At 43.5% G+C, this 20,023-nt stretch overlaps 2 protein-coding genes across 2 annotated transcripts; both read left to right on the forward strand.

Annotated features, from left to right (window-relative positions):
- The first annotated feature begins 288 nt into the window (after positions 1-288).
- On the forward strand, positions 289-7,699 carry LOC138184383 (uncharacterized). Its single transcript, XM_069122266.1, has 5 exons — positions 289-796; positions 1,176-1,527; positions 6,149-6,591; positions 6,673-6,789; positions 7,431-7,699. The coding sequence occupies exons 1-5, from the start codon at positions 289-291 to the stop codon at positions 7,697-7,699; spliced, it is 1,689 nt and encodes a 562-aa protein (XP_068978367.1).
- A 6,447-nt stretch (positions 7,700-14,146) lies between these two features.
- Positions 14,147-15,573, forward strand: Osi6 (DUF1676 domain-containing protein Osi6). The gene is made up of 3 exons (XM_069122290.1): positions 14,147-14,560; positions 14,645-14,747; positions 14,863-15,573. The coding sequence occupies exons 1-3, from the start codon at positions 14,225-14,227 to the stop codon at positions 15,195-15,197; spliced, it is 774 nt and encodes a 257-aa protein (XP_068978391.1). The 5' UTR covers positions 14,147-14,224; the 3' UTR covers positions 15,198-15,573.
- The last annotated feature ends 4,450 nt before the right edge of the window (positions 15,574-20,023 follow it).

Here is a 20,023-nt window from a genome sequence, read left to right on the forward strand (position 1 = left end):
TTTTTGTTTGTTTCCTTATCGTTAACGAAGCAACTAGTTTTATTCCTCTGTGATTTTTATCTCTCTGTTTTTAACTTTCGTGAGAATTCTATATTCCGGCGAATAGAGATACGTTGTTCGCTTTACTTCGGGTCAATGATGTAGTTAATTAATAATTTAGAAACATTCTTCTAGAGTCAAATTTAGAATACATTGCTTGTCAAACTCAACAAACAGAATTACCACTGTCAAAGAAGAATCGAATTACTATTTATAACTAAATTATACGTGTTTTTACAGAAAGACAAGATGAAGATTATTCTGCTATTGTTGCCGATCTCGTGGCTGGCTATGTGCCTGGCGACACCATTGGAGAAGCTCGACAAGATTAGCGTGCTCGAGCAGCAGTCTGTGACGCTAACGGATCGGGCCAAGTACGAGGAGGAGTTACTTCGAAAGCTTAACTCCAAGTGCTCGCAAAACGACATGAGCAGCTGCGTGATGTTGAAGTTGGTTACCTACATGAACAAGCTACTGAAGAAGGCGTCGATCGAGCTGACAGACGATATCGAGATCAGAAAAACCAGCCAAGCCTCCGAGGAGGTGATTACGTTCGAAGCTGGCAGAAGCAACGACGATGAGTCTGAGGTCCTCGACCTTGTCGCGAACAAGGTGTACGCGTTCATCAAGTCTAGAAGTATCAAATGGAGAATTCTACCGGAAGATGACGTAGTTGTTTCCGCCTCGGAGGATGAGAACGGATCGTTGAATCTTGGCTTGTCCATCGAAAGGGCGGACAATATTCCAGTGCAGGATGGTAATAATATTTTTGCTATTCATAGATAATAGACACTTAGGATGTAAAATTTAAGGTGGTGGTAGAAACGAAATAATCTTCTTTACCATCCAAAAGATTAACGAATCCATTTATAGAGAACTTTTCTTCGTGAGATCTAAAGAGTTTCTTTCATCCGAAACTTTTCCTTTTCATCTCAGAACAAGAGATTTTTACCTTTGACACCTACGTCGTTCATCTTGACTTTTACTCTCTGTTTTCTGATTACGTTCAAATACAAATCCTTCGATGTAGCAATCTTGTCACGCCTCGCCAGACTTTATTGCCATAGAAAGTCTTAAGAGTTTTGCCTTCCTCGTGGAAAGTGACATCACAGGCTCATCCAACATCCAACTTTCAGGTCGCGGAAAGAAGAACAATAACATGGGTCCGTTGATCGCGGCGGCGGTGCTGAAGATCGGTCTGATCGGTGGTCTGGCCTTCAAGGCGCTCGCGTTACTTGTCGGCAAAGCGTTGCTCCTTTCCAAGATCGCTCTTTTACTGGCCGGTATAATCGGTCTGAAGAAACTGTTCTCGCAACAGAAGCACGTGACCTACGAGGTGGTCGCTCATCCTCATCACACTTCCAGTCACACGTTGGATCATGGACACGGGGACAGCTATTCCAGCGGCTGGGCCAGAAGTTTCCATGGTCAAGGTCCGATTTCCGGGCAGACAGACGCTCACGATCTAGCTTACTCGGCGCACGCGAAGTGAGTCGAGGTGTTAGACCCGTGGATTCGAATTCGTGGTACCTGATGATACCGTCTGCTATCTGTTAGACCTTGTCAGATCCACTGATTCTTGCCAACACTCTCTTGCCGTTAGATTTAGTATCTAATTCCTCTCTGTCACTCTTTTTTCTATTTTCTTCATTTTTTTTATTCCTCGTCTCTTGAACTTTACCTTCCTACTTGGTCTATTCTTCTACCTTTTTCAACGGTGATCTTCCTTTCTTGACTGTGGACGGACAATAGACGTAGACGGCATGCGACACAGTGTACTTTGGACAAAAAGAACTTAAACAAAGATTTCGACTATTTAATGGACTGCTTAAAATGACACGATGGCATAATTCGTGTGTATTTGTCGTTCTATTGACTTCTAGCGATGAATCGCATACTCACGAGCTATTAGAAAGTCGAATCACGATCGTAGATAACCGACGGACGAACGAGACGCTCCCATAGAGACGGAAAATTACGGACGCGCGAAAACGGACTGCTGCGTACTCCCTCTGTAACTATACTTTATTTATCCATTAATTTATGATTAACTTATTCGCCCGTTCCATCATCACTGGATGCAGATTGTACAATAATGTTATGTTCATGTCATATTTTACTTGTATAAATAAATATTTATTGTTTTTTTATAAAACGTGTATGTCTGGTTAATCCTGTGTAAAAAATTAGTCCGATATTTATTTTCCTCTTCTTTTTTGAAAATAACTAAAATAATAATAAACAAAATAGTACTGCATGTAGAAAGATAAAAAAGGTCATTGAATTCTGAAAAAATGCTTTATCTCATTTACTATTATCGCTTCTTGGTAAACGAGTCGTACGAGTTTTCGTTCTTCGCGTATTTTCACGTAATTTAAAAATCATTGCGAGAGAGACAAGTGACACACAATTCAATTATTTCTTTTCCCAACCAGAAAGGAAAGGTAAGTTGTTAATTGTGGACTATTAGCTTGAATTACGGTACTTGTGAGTAGCGATAGAAATTACACGTTTAGATACACGTGTCATTTTATCATTATTTATTACAGCTATTATGCACAGCAATTATGATTAAATCCGAATAAGAACGTGGCAACGGAACTCGTTAAGTAGCTTCGCTAAACAAGATTGCCATTTTTTCTAGGGATCTTAAGAACGAAAAAGGATATTCAATTCGACGCAAGTATTTCATGTTCACATTCTTGAGGTATTTTATACTATCATGAAAAATTAACGAACTAAATAGTTCGTTATCCTTGGTCTGTTTACCGTTTGGAAATCTAAATCGAATCCGTTTGAGAATCTTTATGATTTCACTAATTGACAATTTACCGGTGGAGTGTAATTAAAAATGTAGGAATGTTCATTCAAAACATTTGGATGGAAAACAATCGTCATCATTTATTTCCAGTATATAAAGTACACAGAGAAAACTTAACCGTTGTAGAATTTATTTATGTACGATTAGACGTACCATCGACTATATGAAAGTTGGATGGCGTATTTCTAGCTGTTCGATTGTAAAAATATGTCGAATGTCTCGTGGTATTCGTCACGTCGTGCTTCGCTTTGCGGAACTTAGCGGGACTTTAACATCAAGTGTGACGACGGCGTCGACTTATCCTAGAAATTTGATTTAGTACCATCTTTTTTTTAGAAGCATTTCAAATTTCTAAATCTGTCAATTCACTGAAAATATCTTCTCGATTATACAACAAATAATTGCTATTTCCTAGACCTCTAAAAAATAAAAATAAAAATTAGTATTAGAAAGATATAAAAATATGCAGGCTTTCCATAACTTTCAAGTGAGGGGTTTTTGGAAAAAGTTTAAAAATTACTTTTCAACGCCATCGTTCACAAAAGCATAAACGTTCTCAGGCTCCCATACCCCAAATTCTCGACGCCTCGAGGTGTTCCCCACCCTGAAGAATGTCAACTTTCGGAGATGTCAAAGATGACCGGAACGAAGGGAAAACTACCGGAGGACCGCGATGTACAAAGTATCTCTCTCATTCGAATAAGTTGTCCTCGTTTCGCGGTAGCCGCTTTCTCCACCTCGATTGGGAAGGATCGGAAAGGAGATGAAGGCTCGATAAGGGACACTCAGGAGAAAGAATCTCTCTATCCCTTCCTCTCTCACTGTGACATCAACTTTCGGTTTCGGGTACGGGAGAGAGGTGGCCGTCATCGTTGACCCAGTTACCGATGCTCGTAAGTCGGAAAAAATCGACACATGGGTCAATCGTATCGTATGATCATAAAAAATGAATTAATTTTTCAAATTGGAGATTCAAAGTTTATACGATTTGATCTAACTGTTATATAATCGAAATAGAAAATACGTCTTCCAAACGACCACGATATACACTTCCTGATTATTTATTAATTATTAAAGTTCGATAATTAAATCAGTCTTGAGTTAATTTTGATGATTTTTTAATCGAAACGAAATGTCACATATTCCACGTTAAAGGAATTACAAATGCTTGTTAAAAGTTAATATTTTAGTCTGTTTTTGATTATCCCGTATGATCGTAATTATGATACGTTCCTCGATCGAAAATTCGTGGCCTGGTTTCTTTTCGGAAGCGTGTTTTCGCCGGATTCGGAGAAATTCGTCGGGAGAGGAGAAAGTATCTAGATGTATCGATCGGATCTTCTTATTGCCGACGCAGGAGGATGTCGAAGAAGCGTTAACGGTGTCGACGAGTCTGTGAATGATCGATTGCCCTGTGTCGACACACATTTCGCCTATCGAAAGGAGAAAACGTCTCTGCGATAAATTCTAACACCCTCCCTACCACTGCGGTAGATTACAGAAGTTTCTGGAGAAACTTGGAATCGATTAAATGCTGTTAGCTTTTTTTATCAGAGAAACGGGGACACTTGTGTGCGTGAATTTTATCGAGATAAATTCATATGCTATAGAACCGTAATATTTAGAACTGACGTTACAACGAAATCTATGAACATTTCAAACTAAGATATAAAAATGAACTACTCGTTAATTAAAAATTGCTATGTCATTGAGAAAAATAGTTCTAATGATTAAAATTCTAGGTGTATGGAACTTTAAATTGAGAAGACGAAGAGTTACTCTGACAGAGATCATAAGTGACAAAATTTCAAAGGAAATCTCGAACGAATTTTTTGGAAACCCATAGTTTCCCACCTAGTCCAGTATAATTTCATAAACTTTCCATTATTCAAGAATCCAAGGTATACACCTCCAAACTATCGCAAAAGTTTTCTCCTAGTTTCCCAGTTTCAAGCGGCGGAAGCTCGCCTTTGCCCTTGAAGGATCCGCGAAATCCAAGTACGAGAAACATTCACGCACCCTCCCTATTCTCTCGGTAGTCAATCAATTTGAAAAAAGAAACGAAGAAGAGAAAGAAACGAAGAGAGGAAAAAGACTCGAATCGATCGCGAATCGTCCCATGCGATCGTCGATCGGGTTTCAAGGATACACGATCGTCCGTGTGGCGTGGCGTCGTGGCAAGGAACGAACGAATGATTTCGAACCGGGCCTAGTTATACCTACCAGCCGGCGTTACGTATATGTATACCGTGTATCGTTCGAGCAGCACACGAAGGGAAGTGGAACAGAAGAGAAAGGTATGCGCAGAGATGAACTAGTTTTGTTCGACGATCTGGCCCGGTGCCGATCGAGCCAGACCGATCGTTCCTCCCGCTGGTTCCGTCTGTCGGAACCAGAAACAATCGTCGTTTAGAGTCTCACGTGATTATCCTATTGCATTCACGGTGTTACGATGAGTTTCCCGGGCGATGGAAAACAGACTTCATGGTTGCTAATATCTGGCGCGGACGCGAGAGACTCGCGTGGCTCTGTCTGTTAATTGCATATTGAAAGATGAACAACGAGCAGGCACGCGCGTATAGAGAGATTCGAAATCGGCCACGTTCTCTTCTGCTCCACTAAAGCACGGAAAGAGGGAAAGGAAGTCGTATCCGGAGACGTGGGGCGGGCAGGGTACGATATCAGAAGACGCTGATATCTACTGATCTAGAATAAAAGAGACGCGAAGATGAGAGGCATGGGATCCGGCAACGGAGGGAAATCGAGAGGCGAGTGAATGATGAACGGAGATAGGAAGTGGAGGCGTAAGCTCGTGTTGTGCGAGCTAGTCGCGCCTGCTCGCTCCTTCGCTGGAGCGGCCTCGCAGCCAACCGCGGCGTAACGCTCTAAAACGCTTCGAAAACAAGAATTAAAAAAACACAAGCTACGAGAGGATCGGCCGAGCGAACGAAAAATTGCAGGCTAATGCACACGGCCAACAACACGAATAAGAGAATGGTCTCTGGCCGGTCTCGAGTGGCGATGCTCTCGTTGCTTTTTTTATAATACAATCACCGACCGGCACGTACAACTATATAAATGAGATTTGAAGACCGACGAGATGCAACACTCGGACCTCCGCCGTAGGTTCCGTAGCATCTCTAATCTCTTAGCACGTATCTGTCCGCGAATCGTGAAGTTTGATCGATATCACAACAGTTTGTTACTTTAACGGACGTTTTACTAGCGGACTGGAAACTTCGAATCGAGGATCGACGTGGTTACGGTCGACACTATGGATTGGTTCAGGAGCGCGTCTATACGCGGACAGCAACGTCGTTGTTTGGCCCTCTGTCTGCTGATCGTTTGTCTACTTTCTACCACGAAACAGGCCTACTCCGCGGACGCCAACGATACGAAGGATTCTTCCAGCGGATTTGCGACCGACTGCTCCACAACGGACTCCAAAAACGTATCTGTATCCTGCTATGGAGTTAGGATAGTCAGGAAGATCATGCAACAGCTATTAGAGAAGTCTAGCAAGGAGCCTAATATTGAGATCTTTGATGGCGTTAGTTTGGTCGAGGTACCAGGAACTGGTCCCATTCGTAAAGGAAGATTCATGAAAGGATTTGGAAATATGGGAACCCTGATGCAGTTTCTGGAAGGAAGAGAACTCAGAATTAAGCTGCCAAGCTTCTTGCCGCAAAATATCGAGAGTGCTCTCCAAGAGAGTCTACCGGCTGATCAAGGTTGATTGCAGATTCCATTTTTGGGACGATAATCGTGGTTTTACGGAGTCGGATATTTGACAAATTTTATTTCAATTTCAGCCAGAGCAGGTGGTGGTGGCGGATTCGGAGGCGGCGGATTCGGAGGCGGCGGTGGTGGTGGCGGCGGCGGAAAGAAGGGCGGAAATGGCGGAATAATGCTACTGGCGTTGATGATGGGTAAAATGATTCACTAAATATAATATATTACAATTTTAGATGAATCTTTGGATACCTTTTTATTCTGTAACTCGGAAAATTTATAGCGTTTGGAAGAGTATCTTGTTGCTTGTTTGAGTAGTATCTCGCAGTCTCCTGTTTCGAAATCTGTAAGTTTTTTGATAGCTAAGAATAGTTTTTCTTTTTCTTTTTAAACTGGAATTAAATTCTCCTAATTAATGATACAAATCTCTAGATTTTAATCGTACCATTTGATACTAGTTTCCCGCGAATAAAAGCTTGAAGTTTACTCCATCAAACTGGAATCTTATTCCTCAGGATCGTTAAAAATGTCTGCTTAGAGTTAATCTTCAGAGTCCGAACATCGACGTTTATAGAACTATCCATACTTAAACTTTGGAATCTAGGCATCAACATTCACAGAGATATTTATCCATACGTGAATCTCAGAATCCAGACACCAACATTCACATAGGATTATCAATCTACTTTTGGATTTCAGGATACAAACGCGAATCTCTACAGAAATATCTATTACGATCTAAATCTCAGAGTCAAACGCTAAACATTTTAAATTACGCCTTATCCAGTTTCCCAGATCTCGAAAGCTGACAATCTAATAGCATTCTCGTGATTTCCAGGCAAGATGATGGCGGCGCTAGGATTCGGTGCTCTCGGTTTGCTAGCCATGAAGGCGTTGATGGTGTCGGCACTAGCGCTCATGCTCTCGTTGATTGTCGCCGTGAAGAAGTTGGCGAGCAGCCACGACAGCGGCGGTGGACATCACGTAGTCTACGCGCAGGACGTCGGCCACCATCACTACCGGAAGAAACGGTCCCTCAGCGAGGAAGACCACGATCTTCCGTATAGAGGCTACGCGCACCTGTTCGGTGATTCGCGGGTGTCCTGATCCAATCGATCTTCCACACACGTACACAGAGCCGTTCGTCGTAGATCTTCTTCGAGAGTCAAGCCGATACAGTATAATTAAACCGCGTTCGAAGAGACTTTACGAGCGTGCCGCGAAATACTACACGAGACAAAGACGGCCATTCTCAACAGTGACAATGACATCGACACGGTAGTAGTGACAGACATGACAGACAGAATGTTCGAAAGTGACGCTTTAAAGATTCGTTTTGCACGTGAAACGCGTATACACAGTATAGTGATGAAAATGTAACGATCGGTTGTGGACCACGATGATTATGGGACGGAAAATCGACGACACGGACGGACGCTGAAAAAACCAAAGTACACCCTGTCGAAGCATGTTTATTTATTATTCTTCATTCTCTACACACTCATCCATTCAGCCTCTTTTGTACTATTTATTTATTGCGCAATCGAATAAAAAGTATCCAACTAATTACCTGACCAAAAGTTCGCGCGTGTGTTCCATTCAACCAAGTCACCCAGTCAAGATAGAAAAGAGAGATAGAAAAAATATCTTCGTAAATTCCATCTATTAGAAGAAAATTCGTAAACGAGAACGATGGACCAGATGTGTTGAGGATCTATCGGCCGGTAGGATTTGATCAAGTGTAGGAAATTCGGGCAATGGAATCGGAGCCGATCGAAGTAAGTGTGCCAACGAGTCACCATACCGTGCGTTGCATATTTCTTTCTGCCTCGTGCTTACGATGCTTGAAGCTCGCGATTAAACTCTCTAGTTTAGTCTATTTCTAATCGAACGGATTAACGAGCATAAAGCGGTAAATAAACTTTGTGCGAAGGATTCTTCCTGACCGCTCGTAATCCGGATGTCCGTGTTGGTGGGACGGTTGTGGGTAAGCGTGTCTCGCAAGTAGCACGACGCGATTGTGTAAGAAATCGTGCAAAGTGAAACGTTCTTCGAGGAACTGAAGCCTTTAAGAACAGTGTAATCCGTAGTGTGATCGAAATTACCATAAGCGTCGGTATTAGATCAGCCAGATGTTAATTAATGATATTCGTGTATCGATTTAATCGTTCGTACCTACTTAACGAAACAACCGCGAATATCGTTTATCGTTCTTGCGATTCGATCGTATATACGAATACGATTATTCCTTGTCTGGCATTTTAAAAAATTTTCCACGAAAATCGACTCGATTATTGGTTTGAACGATCAGTTCCTATCTTTGGAAAACTCTTCGTGACGCAAGTTTCGATACGGACTGTTTCCTCGCAAGAGAAATAGCGACGATCGAAACCGCTCAGCGGTCGATCGAGAGAATCGGCGCAGTTTCACAGAGCTCCTCTTTCTATGCAACTTCTCCTCCCCACTCGGGGTAACCTGTTCCCCTACTCGACGTGATTTTCTTCAAACTAGGCTCGTTCTCCGCGTTCTTCTCCTCGAGGTCTGGAGGGAGGAAAAGCGTGTTCGGGGGCCGAGACCCACTGGCACACATTCCGGACGCTTCCTTTTTTACGTCTGAGATATCATAAAACGGGGGAAACGCGCTGGTAATCGACTCAGATCGCGCAGTGATCGCTGCGTAACTCACGGATGATGAACCGATGGCGGAAATGCAGCCATTCTTCGTCCCGTCGATGTAATCTTCTGCTATTAATATTGAAATTTATTGCTACATAAATTTCTCGAGAATGTCTTCGTCTATTTAAAGATGGAGTATAATTTATAATTTCACTCTTTTCCTTTTTTTTCTGCTACTGTGGACATCCATAAACTTTCTCACTATTCATCGATGGGTTAGGTATTTTTCTTTTTCTCATTAGGAAATAAGTTACGTACTTCGCTGTCGACTTTGTATGTACATGGAAAATTCTTTCGACTGAATTCTTCGCTCATTTTTACTCACTCGACTACTACCATAAATTGCAATAGATCACGAACGGGAATAAATTTCTTCTCTTCTTGAAATTTTATCTTTACTTACTATACTCGGAACTTCCTCTGCTTTCATTTTCTTCCCTTTCTTGCATTCGACAAACCCCTGTCTGGCATCTGGCTTTATCAAAATCGGCACGTAATTCTCGGTTTGCTTTCGTTTTCTTTCTCCGCCCGAGGACAGGTAGCGACACGGCGATTAAAGTTTTGTAGCGCCGTAAACTCGAGCGCGACGCGTCTGACGTCAGCTGCATCGCCAAGGGAAAACGAAAGTTAGAACGTTTTCGTGAATGGACCGGCAAAACCGCGACACTTCTCGTTTCCGAATGCGAAAGGAGCGGAGTCAGGTCAATGGATCCAGCAAGTCTCCTCTTCTTAAAGTTCTACGCGACGTTTTCATCGATATTGCAACATCCAAGAAGACCGAACATAAAGAAAATACTTTGGTACGAAACAGTAGTCCGTTATATTCCACGCTCGTTATTGATCGAAAGAAAATTTAAAATTTAAATGCGACGACGTCGACCGATTTTACGAAGGCGCGCGTGTCAACGATGACCTATCGTTGCTCTGAATAATCTAAGATTCCTGGTTGAAGTGTTCATGCTAAAGGTATTATAGAATGGAAGTTGCTTAATTTGAAAATAAAAATGTTTGTAGCTCTATAAGTGGCGCGATCGTGTGAATTACGCTAGTGACGAATGGGAGGATTAACGATTTGATATATAGAGGAGGATATAGGAATCTCGAATTCTTTGAATTCTTCTGTTGTGGAATTTAAAAATTTCTTAAGGAATTTCTGACGGAGTTTCTAAGGCGATAGCGACACTAGTTGCTTGTTTGAACTCAGTTTCGAACGACAAGAAACTTAAAAAGTCACCAGATGATAGTAATTAATTAAGACGTAAGGATCTTAATGTGCAAAAGCTTAGTCCATAAACCTGACATTAACTAGCGAGAACAAAAGAAGGTGGATTAATGCACGTTTGTCGGCAATCCACCTCGGATTTGTGTCATGAGAATAAAGGCACGTCACAGAATTACAGAATTGACAAGTTCTCAAAATCGGTGACTCATTCCAAAAAGTGGATTATGCGAAATTCTTCGACTCTTTCGTTTGACCAGCCTTGACCCCATTCTCATTTAATATTTTCTATTTTACTGTTACAAGATGGAAATTCCATTTCCTCCAAACGCTTCTTGCAGTAATGGCTATGAAGAATATAAAAACTTTACTTGGTACAATTTTCCTGTTTCTTACCGACCGACTTCGCTCTCGTCTATTTTTACGAGAAGTTTGCAATTTAGAAGTTCGTCGAAGTGCAAGACAAATCACAGGGAATTTGCAAGAAATCTTGCGTGCACGATGCGTGCTGTTCTGGGTTAATACGCGGTCCGCCATTAGCAGACGAGTGTCATCGGACGTTTCTCTGGTTTAAGTGAAACTTCGAACGTGTATGCCAGGCAAGTCGAGCCAGAGAGAAACGTTAACGTCCAGGCTAACGTGTATGTGCTATGACACTTATTTCGAGTTCTCGTTTTTTTGGAATGTCGTTTTGCGAATCGTCGAAAGGAATTCGTGAAAGGAATCAACAAAATTCGAATATTTCGATCTAGACGACAAAACGTGGCGTTTAAACGTAAATATGGATAAGTTATTTTGAATCGCTATCTAAATTAGAAACGAAACTCCACAGCGTTGGAATGGCGATAAGTCGAGGTAAACACGAAATAAAATTGTAAATGAAGGAAACGAATTTCTTCTATCCTTCTCCCACATAGTCAAACCCAAAAACTTTGTAGGTCGCATCAGCCATTCACGAAACATTCCATTACGATGCGACACTTCGCTCATGCGTCAAATAATTCTGCATCAAATCAATTTCTATGTATGGAATTCTTCTTACGATTATTACACCTAGCAAACTATCGCGTGTCAGCATTTTCAAGTCCCTTGGAGTTACTGCTAAAACTGAAAGTGGCTGCAATCTGGTGTACGAGAAGCTTGCTTGCCCTACTGACACTATTTCCAGCACTCTCAAGCCTTAAAATATATCCTTAAATCTTTCCTTCCAAATTACACCACAAATAATTTTCTGAAACAAATTTCGATAATCATTCAATAGCGACAAAGGTGCTCGTATCCCCTCCAACGAGCAAACTCAAGAGAAAACGCACAAAGAGGATGCAAGAAATCGTGGAGGCTTGGTGAAAGTTTACATAATCCATTTAACGAGCGATATCAGGCGCACACCTAATTTCGCGATCTACGTTCAGATAATCCGAGCGTTCCTCTAGACGCGATTTTACCTGCGGCTGGGCGTGTCTGTTCCTTTCTGTTGCACGCCACGGAGGAGAAACCTTCATTTTACTTTTGAACGGCTCTCCTTCTTCACGAGAACGAAGGATCGACGAAAGGATTGCGATGCTCGAGAAAGGATGAATGAGCACTGACGTAAGATCAGCCGGATTTCCTTTTCCGATCCGATCCCTTCACCGTCATTGTGGAAGAAGTCTCGTTTTATTAATACGACCGTCGCGCTCAGCAATTATGTCAACGCGACACGTTGTGTTACGCGACGCCTTTGTTTATTTGGGTAATTATCGAATTTGAGTAATTAGTATAGGGGAATTAATATATTCAAGCTATAAAACATAGAATATAGAATTATGGAGACTTGACTGGATTAAAAATTATCTGCCAGCAGGAGATTAAGAAAGTGCCCGATTGGACAGCCTACTGTATTATTCATCGCGAAGGAGATTAAGAAGGTATTCGGTCAGACCGTATAACACTACTATACCGATGTTATGGGTGATTAAAATTTTTGTATAATTATTTTTACTAAATAAATTTGCAAAATCGTGACTTTCTAGCACCTGTATACGAACAGACAAATTCTTTTATGCAAATCATCCACAATTAAACTGAGCGTCGTACAGATTTCGTATTCGGAAAGCTTCTGTAGTTAATTGACCACATAAAGAATAGACGCAGAACATAAAGGGACAACATCAATAAACGTGAAAAGATAAGAATACAAGATGAAGAATAAAAATGGAAATCGAAACCAAAACTTCACAAACGTGTAACTACTTTCTAAGATCGTTGTTACGATCGATTTCCCGGATTTATCCAACTTGTTCGACGAGAGTGTCGGTGGCACGCGTTCGGAATTTCAATGACCTAGCGGCCGGTGGCCGGCACGAAATTCCACCGATGGCACCTACACGCGCCGCTATTTCGCAACCGAAATTCCACGACCGCTTTGTAACCGCTTCAGGTCGGAAGGAGCGAAACGAAAACGACAAGAGACGTGTTATCGACACGGGATCGTGAGAGTCGCGCGGGGTCAGAGTAGAAAGTGGTGTCCGCGTATATACCTCGTCTCGCGATGAAGGTCGGATCCGGGATGTTTGAACCTGATCTATACCAGTTTTCTTTCATTCATGACGATTGCGCTTCGCGATGGTCACGAAGGGAGAGAGTCACACCAATTTCTGACCTCTTCCTGCGGAAATTACGATCGACAAGCTACGAGACTCTTCACTTACGTACACCAGGCACCGATACGATGAATTTACTGCTTCGAATCGGATGGAGTCACTTGTACGTTTAGTAGGACCTTTGTCTTGGTATAGCTCTGTGGTGTACGCCAATGGTTTCTTCGTTTTTATACCTTTTTTAATTATCTGCTGCGGTTAGTGCTGTTAGCTCATGTACACGTTTTACCACTCTCTACTAGCTATGGTTAATTGTTGGATTCTTGTTAATTGCTCCTCCTGGCTTCATAACACTTCTCTCAAGAGAAACCGTGTTAGCATGTCGAAGTATCGAACTATATGATTTTGTACCTTTAGATCAATTTGGGCTTCAGATACGTAGTTTAAATTAGTCATCTTTTAGTTTAAGATTCTTCCTAAACCTTCAAACACAAGCCATTACCAACATGCTATTGAACCACTAGCTGTAATTTTAGGACAATTTCTAAATGTAGATCACCCTTATCTCAATCTACTCTATCTGCCTTCATCTGCCCTTAATTTCCCAACGAATTTCCACATGAAAGTTAACCTTCCGTGTTAAGTACTACAAGCAAACTATGGATGAAGCATAAGGCGACAGGAGTAAAGTAACGTACGTGGTCGTAAGATGAAAGGGAACAACGGAAGAGAAGGTCTTTTTGGGCGTCCCACGGTCGTCCCGTATTCGTTGGCCGTGGGCAGGTCGCAGGTCGTAGCGGATGGATGGGCGGCTGTAACGCGTGGAGGAACACCTATCCGCGTTCGCCGTCCGAATACTTTCGTCGGTTAGGCCGGCTAAACGGCCCGAACGGAACACGGCGATGCGGTCGAAACATCGTGACGACACTCCTGTATGGCAAATAGGAAGAAAAAAGAGACAAGGTGGGGCGGTGACGTGTAGGGGCGCAGAGGAGGGGCCCGCCAAATATAAGCTAAAGAGATTGCACGATGGACCACACGAAATTTCACTACCGACGGGACGGGCTTCGAAAAAGGAAAATAATCCCAATCGCCGTGACACCGACCGTTATATTTCGTTTTCGTGTTTTGGACTTTCCGTTTCGTCGTACGAGAATCATGAAGATAATCGCCGTTGTGGTTCTAATATCAGCCGTTGTTCTGGCCGCCGGACAAAGCTTGGAGGATTGTCTGCAGAGCGACAGCATATCTTGCGTGCAGAAGAGCTTGTACCGGAAGGCGAAGGAGTTCTTCGACAAGGACAGCTTCGAACTGTTCAGTGGTGTTAGCTTGGTGAAGAGCGCGGACAGTCAGGGAAGAAGCTCTAGGACTAGTAAAGAGTTGATGTACGAGCAGGAAATCGACGCGGCTAACAGTGTCACAGACAGACAGAGTGCTCTCGAGAATTTTGTCAGCGAGGAAGCTGGACAGTTCCTCACTGGTCGCAGTCTTAGGGTAAATAGACGGTCGTCAAAGCGATTATTTGTATTTATCTTATTCAATACGATATATTTGACATAATATTTATTCGATTCGTAGATCAATTTCGCTCCCGTTTTTGAAAAGATCGGAGAATCTGCCCGTGCCATCAGTGACTCTGCGCCGGAAGAGATTCGCCAAGTCGTCAATGAAGTCGTTGAAGGTACATACACGTATATATGTACTTTTAGTTCCCAACAAAATCTATATTACAAAATCTGTACAATTAAAAAATTTCACGAGACCTTTCGCTTTTATTCCCTCATTTTTATTTGTAGGTCGGGGCAGGAAGAAGATGCTGAAATCGATCTTGCCTTTGCTGATCGCGGCGAAAGTGAAAGTCGGAGCCCTCGCTACCCTGGCGTACCTTGCCATCGGTCTCATAGCTAAGAAGGCCATCTTCGCCTCCCTCATTTCACTTGCCATTTCTGCGTTCATCGGCTTGAAGGCACTTTGGTCGAAGAAATCCGATGTCACCCCCTACAATGGGTGGAACGGCGGCAATGCTGGATGGTCCGCGCCAGTTGCGAGCGGAGGATGGTCTTCCGGTGGCTCTTGGGACGATTCCCACAATTACGGACAGAGCCAAGCGTACTCCGGATATCATCACTAATTTTAAATTAGATCTATTCGTGTAAACTATCAGTTTCTCCCTCTTTCTCTTCCTCCTCTTCATTTCCTGTTATCTTTCTCCTTTCCCTTTTACTTTCATCCTTCCTTCTCATCGTCGATCCAAGAATTATGGAAGCATCGATGAAAGTGTCGATAATTAATGGATCGATTAAAGCTATTTATTGTTTATTTATCCAATTTTTGAATAGTTAAGCGACCACCATCTCGTGGTCCCACGTGTAAATAATGTTATCGTTGTAAGGGTATATGAATGGAATGGACAGACAAAGGACTTTGGAATCAAACATAGAGGCTAGTCGCGACGCTTCCGCATCAATCCGGGGCTCGTTCAGGCGTGACCAATGTCGCTCGGTACCATTTTTTCTTCCCAATCGCAGCCGAACAAAACAACATCTAGTCCAATACGATTTAGATGAACTTCGTTGAATTATTCCTACTTGAGAATCATTGTAATACTGATGTTCAGCCGTCAAATATAGAAGTTGTAGAAAATTATATGATACAACGATATTTTCATTCGGTTATCCTCTCTCCGCTCGCCCAGCGAATCTTTTCCTTAGAAAAAGATCATGCATCCGTTCCTTAAGAAAAGAAGAAAGGAAAAATCGTTCAATTATCGTTGATCGAAACAAAAAGCAATCTATCAAATTGTCGAACGAGTTTCTCATCGTCGAAAATCTTCCCGGATCCACGCCGAAAAGAGAAATCACTCACCGACTTTCCAACCTTCCAAGAACCTCCGAAACTGACTCGTTTTTTCTTTCTCTTTTCTTCGCGTGTTTCGCCGGCGAAATTTCAGAGCTGTCGGCCTCGAAACCGGCTCCGCGCGTCGCGAAATCGAGCCGACGCAACGCTGAGATGGAAATGCCAGATGGTTATCGCGATCGAGCAGTGCGCGGCGGACCACAGCCGAGGGGAAAGTGCACCGGTAAGGTGCACATCCGGTCAAACGAGACGCACGACGACGCGCTAGAGCTTCCTCACGAGACACACGCGGAGGTCGAGAGGCCGAGGCTCGCGTTCGTCATTCTTAATCGGGTCGAGAGGACGGACATTCTACTAAATCTTCCACGACCGATGTCCTTAAGTCCCAGATAGAGGAGGAAAATGAGCGGCTGGAAAGGAGGTTGACGCAAAATTGCCGTTTCTTCCGTCGTCGCTGGTCAAGTCGCTCCGGGGCCCGCCAGTAAAAATCCTTTTTGCCGAGGCTTTCTGGGCCAACGTTCGACGTGCGACCCACAGGCTGATTAGTGGTTGCAGCCGCCGACCAGGCGCGAATGTAAAACAGTCACGATTCGTACGATGGATTGCTCGAGTTTTATTGTTTGTTAATGTCACGAGCTTCGACGTGACTCCAGTGCTTTGCCACTAAACATTCAGACTTGACGAGAATCGCAATATTTGCAGAAACGAAAAAGTATAATTCGCCCCTTATACCTACGTTTCCTTTTTGAATTCTTCTAAAATAAAAATCGACGATCTGCTCGCAATTTTCATTCGATATTCGTATTGAATATAAATTGCATATCGGGGAAAATATTAGTTAACGATTAAGATAATTAGTAAGAGTTATGTCAAAGGATAGAACCGTTTGATAGAACGAAGGTGAAACGAATCGGAATAGCAAGAACACGAGTGTCACGGCTCGTTACGTCTGCCCGTACCGCGACAGGATCGCGAGAGATCCCAAGGAAAAAAGATACGGAATTATTTTGAAAGGAAGAGGAGACTTTCGTTAGTGGCTAAGTCACGCGGCGAGAGACACGGTGCATTAATCGCGACGCGGTGTTGAGGCAACTCGTCTTTATTTAGACTGCTGTCTCTCTTTCCACGATCAAAGTACATTAACCACCGCGAACGCAAGCTATCCTGTCACAATCGTTGAAACATCGTCGAAAGATACGGAACTAGTTCCAACTTCTAGAATCGATGAATTAACGAAAATAATCTGTCCATTTATTGTAAAAACGCATCGGCAGTGTAATATTTTTATTCGTCGACGTGTACCCAAGACCGCCGATCCTGTAAATCGTCCAATTTTTTCGAACGTGGAGAGCAAACGCGAGCAGAAAAACCGGAACGCGATGTCCATTAAGAAAGAGGGGCGGCGCAGCCAGGGCAAACAGAAAGGAAAAGAACGAAAGAGAGAAAAGAAGGAAGGAAAGAAAGAAAAAGCAGCCATGAAAATTGGCGCTGCGCCCCGCGCGCGTCACGGATCTGCAAGCGGATGAATAGAGGCTTTCTTTTGGATGTCACAAAAGTGGAATTTCACCTTGTGCTCGTAACGCGAGAGCCTTCTATCTCATTATTAGAGAGTCGTAAAGTGGTGGAGCCGAACGAACGGCTTTGCTCGTATCTAAATCTCGGTACGGTTCTCACGTCACGATTAGCCCCGGCAGTTTCTCATGCGTCACTGGGTTACTAGATTCTCTCTGGTTGCCTGTAGGTTTCCTAGTGCCTTATTAGCCGCATACCGGCCCGCACCGTGCGCCGACAGATGTTCGTCGACATCGACAGGTCACCGTGATTCGAATCACGCTGGCCCTTGTAAAAATCTGGTAAAAGCGCGCGACACGGATTCTATCGTGGAACGCTGCTTCGGAGTCTGTTTCCAACAACTCGATTGGAAATTGGAAAGTTTCGATGTTCGATTTTCAGAAGCCTCTTCTGAACCAGGTTACCTATCGAAAATAACGTATTCGGCTCTGTTCTTGAGCCACAACGTTGCTTCATCGTTTCGTAGTCGAGAATACCGTTTTTTCTTTGGAATAATTTTATACCAAGGAAATCAATGCTAAACGAGGACCAGCATAAGTAAGGGAATCTATACATCCTCTGTAATTTTGTACTCCGTGTTTTCTTAGGTTATGTTACGCGGAAACGAGAGAAGCAAAACGAAAATTCCAATTTCCCGAGGAAGTCGTGCGATGCACGCCATCGCGCGTGTGTTCCATCGACGTTTCGAATGGCGTGGCACGCAACACCTTGAATTTCGCCGTGAATTTCGAAACAACAATCGGTAGTCGATCCGTTACTCTTTCCCGCAGTTCCGTTCGCTCTCGTCCAGGTCGCCTTACAGACTGCTCGTCTGCATTCCATCCAAATCTAATTACCACTACGATTCTTCCGCGTATCAAATTACACTCTTCGTCTCGTTCGCGTCTCTCATCTAGTCTCTGAATAGGCGGACTTTCGATAACCGTCTAACTTTGGTACGTCTCGAGGCTCAACGACAGCTTTCTGATCGGATGAAAGTGTGTTGTCTCTCTTCAGCTACTCTCTCACACGGGCTCTTAACCTTTGATTCCTGAGTTCTCTAACCATAATGTCCTCGATACCGCGACTTCCGCCACTAGAAACCGTTCTCTATTCCACCGGGTTTCTCTGTTTTCACGATATCTGTTCAGTTCACAACTTTTTCATTCAGGGTGGCCATCCACCGGCCGAGGTACCTTCGCTTTTCTTCACGAGCACGCGTTCGTCAGCGCGGCGAGTCGTGAACGCCGCGTCAGGTGGATGATTCCGCCCGGGGCGACGTTCGCTCTCGAGGATCGGCAGATCTTGATCCCCGAAACCGGCTGGACCAATGGAGACCGTCTTTCCAGAGGGGAAGAGACATGGATCGAGGTGAGATGAAGACAGGTGCGTTGGAAGAACGAGAGAGATAAAAAGAGACGAGACAGCCGAAACGAACGCCCGGCACTCGACCCAGTTGTAAATGGGTGAGCGACCCCGTTCCCGAGATAATATCTCGCGTCCATCATTCGCCGATGAATTTTTCGATGCTCCATCCACGTCAACTGTGGTCGTTAACGATTCTCCTACTATGAGAATCGTTTCGATACTTTTTGCATTCGGACAAACAGTGACGAAATTCACACGTAGTTTTCTATGGGAACGGTAAGGCGATACGTCTAACTCGTAATTTGATGTTACGAAGCTAAGAAAGAACTTAGGATCCCTAAAGTAAATTATGCCGACGAATAACGGACAGAGAGCACCCAAACGTAGAAATATGTTTCAAGGAAAGAATTTAACGACATTAAATTTCGGGTAACTGTAAACGGCCCAATACCGGTCTAGGTAACTTCGATTCAAAGCCCGTGCCATGCTATTCCGGAAGACTGTAACATTTCCGAATCTCCGTGCGATAACGCTACCAATTTACCGAGAACGTTAAACCATAAACGTTCGTTAAAATAGGTCGGTAAGAAGTTTCGTGCATCCCATGACATCCGGAGAAAATAACCACGAGGAACGATTAAAGGAGAAACGTCCTAGTCTCCTTGTCATGATTTCGATTCTCGCTGTCAACCGTTTATTTACGAGTTCTTCTGTCGCATGCAAAAAGGGACTGGACGTACGGTGGACGAACACTGGTATCGCGCTCTCTTGCTAATAATAATAGATACGATCGAAGGAATCGGTAAAGAGAGACACGTCAAGTCGTGCGAGAAATCACGAGGGAGCTGCTGCCGTGTATGCTCGTGTTCCCCACGACCTCCACCGCGTAGATTTCCCTCGTTGAATCTCCATTCGACCGAGGAGGGAGCCTCCCTTCTACCATCAAACCTTAATGGAGACCGAAGTAGGTCTGCTGCAGGCGGCAGGAAGAAGAAGAAGAGGACGAAGGAAACAAGGAGACCAAAGTCATGGGGGCCATTGACGATGGAAAACGACAAGGAAGAAAATGCAAGTGCCTCCCTCTTCTATTCCCCTGCGGCTATTTCCGGTATCCTGATCCTGTGTGTTTTACTCTGCTCCTCCTCGAGTTTAGAGAACAACTTTTGCATCGCCGAAATAACG

The sequence above is a fragment of the Bombus flavifrons genome, chromosome 10 (assembly GCF_040668555.2).
Source record: "Bombus flavifrons isolate JBK064 chromosome 10, iyBomFlav1_principal, whole genome shotgun sequence".
Taxonomy (NCBI): domain Eukaryota; kingdom Metazoa; phylum Arthropoda; class Insecta; order Hymenoptera; family Apidae; genus Bombus; species Bombus flavifrons.

Coding starts and splice junctions, on each gene's coding strand:
- LOC138184383 (XM_069122266.1), top strand. CDS start 289: ATGAAGATTATTCTGCTATTGTTGCCGATCTCGTGGCTGGCTATGTGC. Junction 797..1,175: donor CAATATTCCAGTGCAGGATG/GTAATAATATTT, acceptor TCCAACTTTCAG/GTCGCGGAAAGAAGAACAAT. Junction 6,592..6,672: donor GAGTCTACCGGCTGATCAAG/GTTGATTGCAGA, acceptor TTTCAATTTCAG/CCAGAGCAGGTGGTGGTGGC.
- Osi6 (XM_069122290.1), top strand. CDS start 14,225: ATGAAGATAATCGCCGTTGTGGTTCTAATATCAGCCGTTGTTCTGGCC. Junction 14,561..14,644: donor TCACTGGTCGCAGTCTTAGG/GTAAATAGACGG, acceptor TTCGATTCGTAG/ATCAATTTCGCTCCCGTTTT. Junction 14,748..14,862: donor CGTCAATGAAGTCGTTGAAG/GTACATACACGT, acceptor TTTTATTTGTAG/GTCGGGGCAGGAAGAAGATG.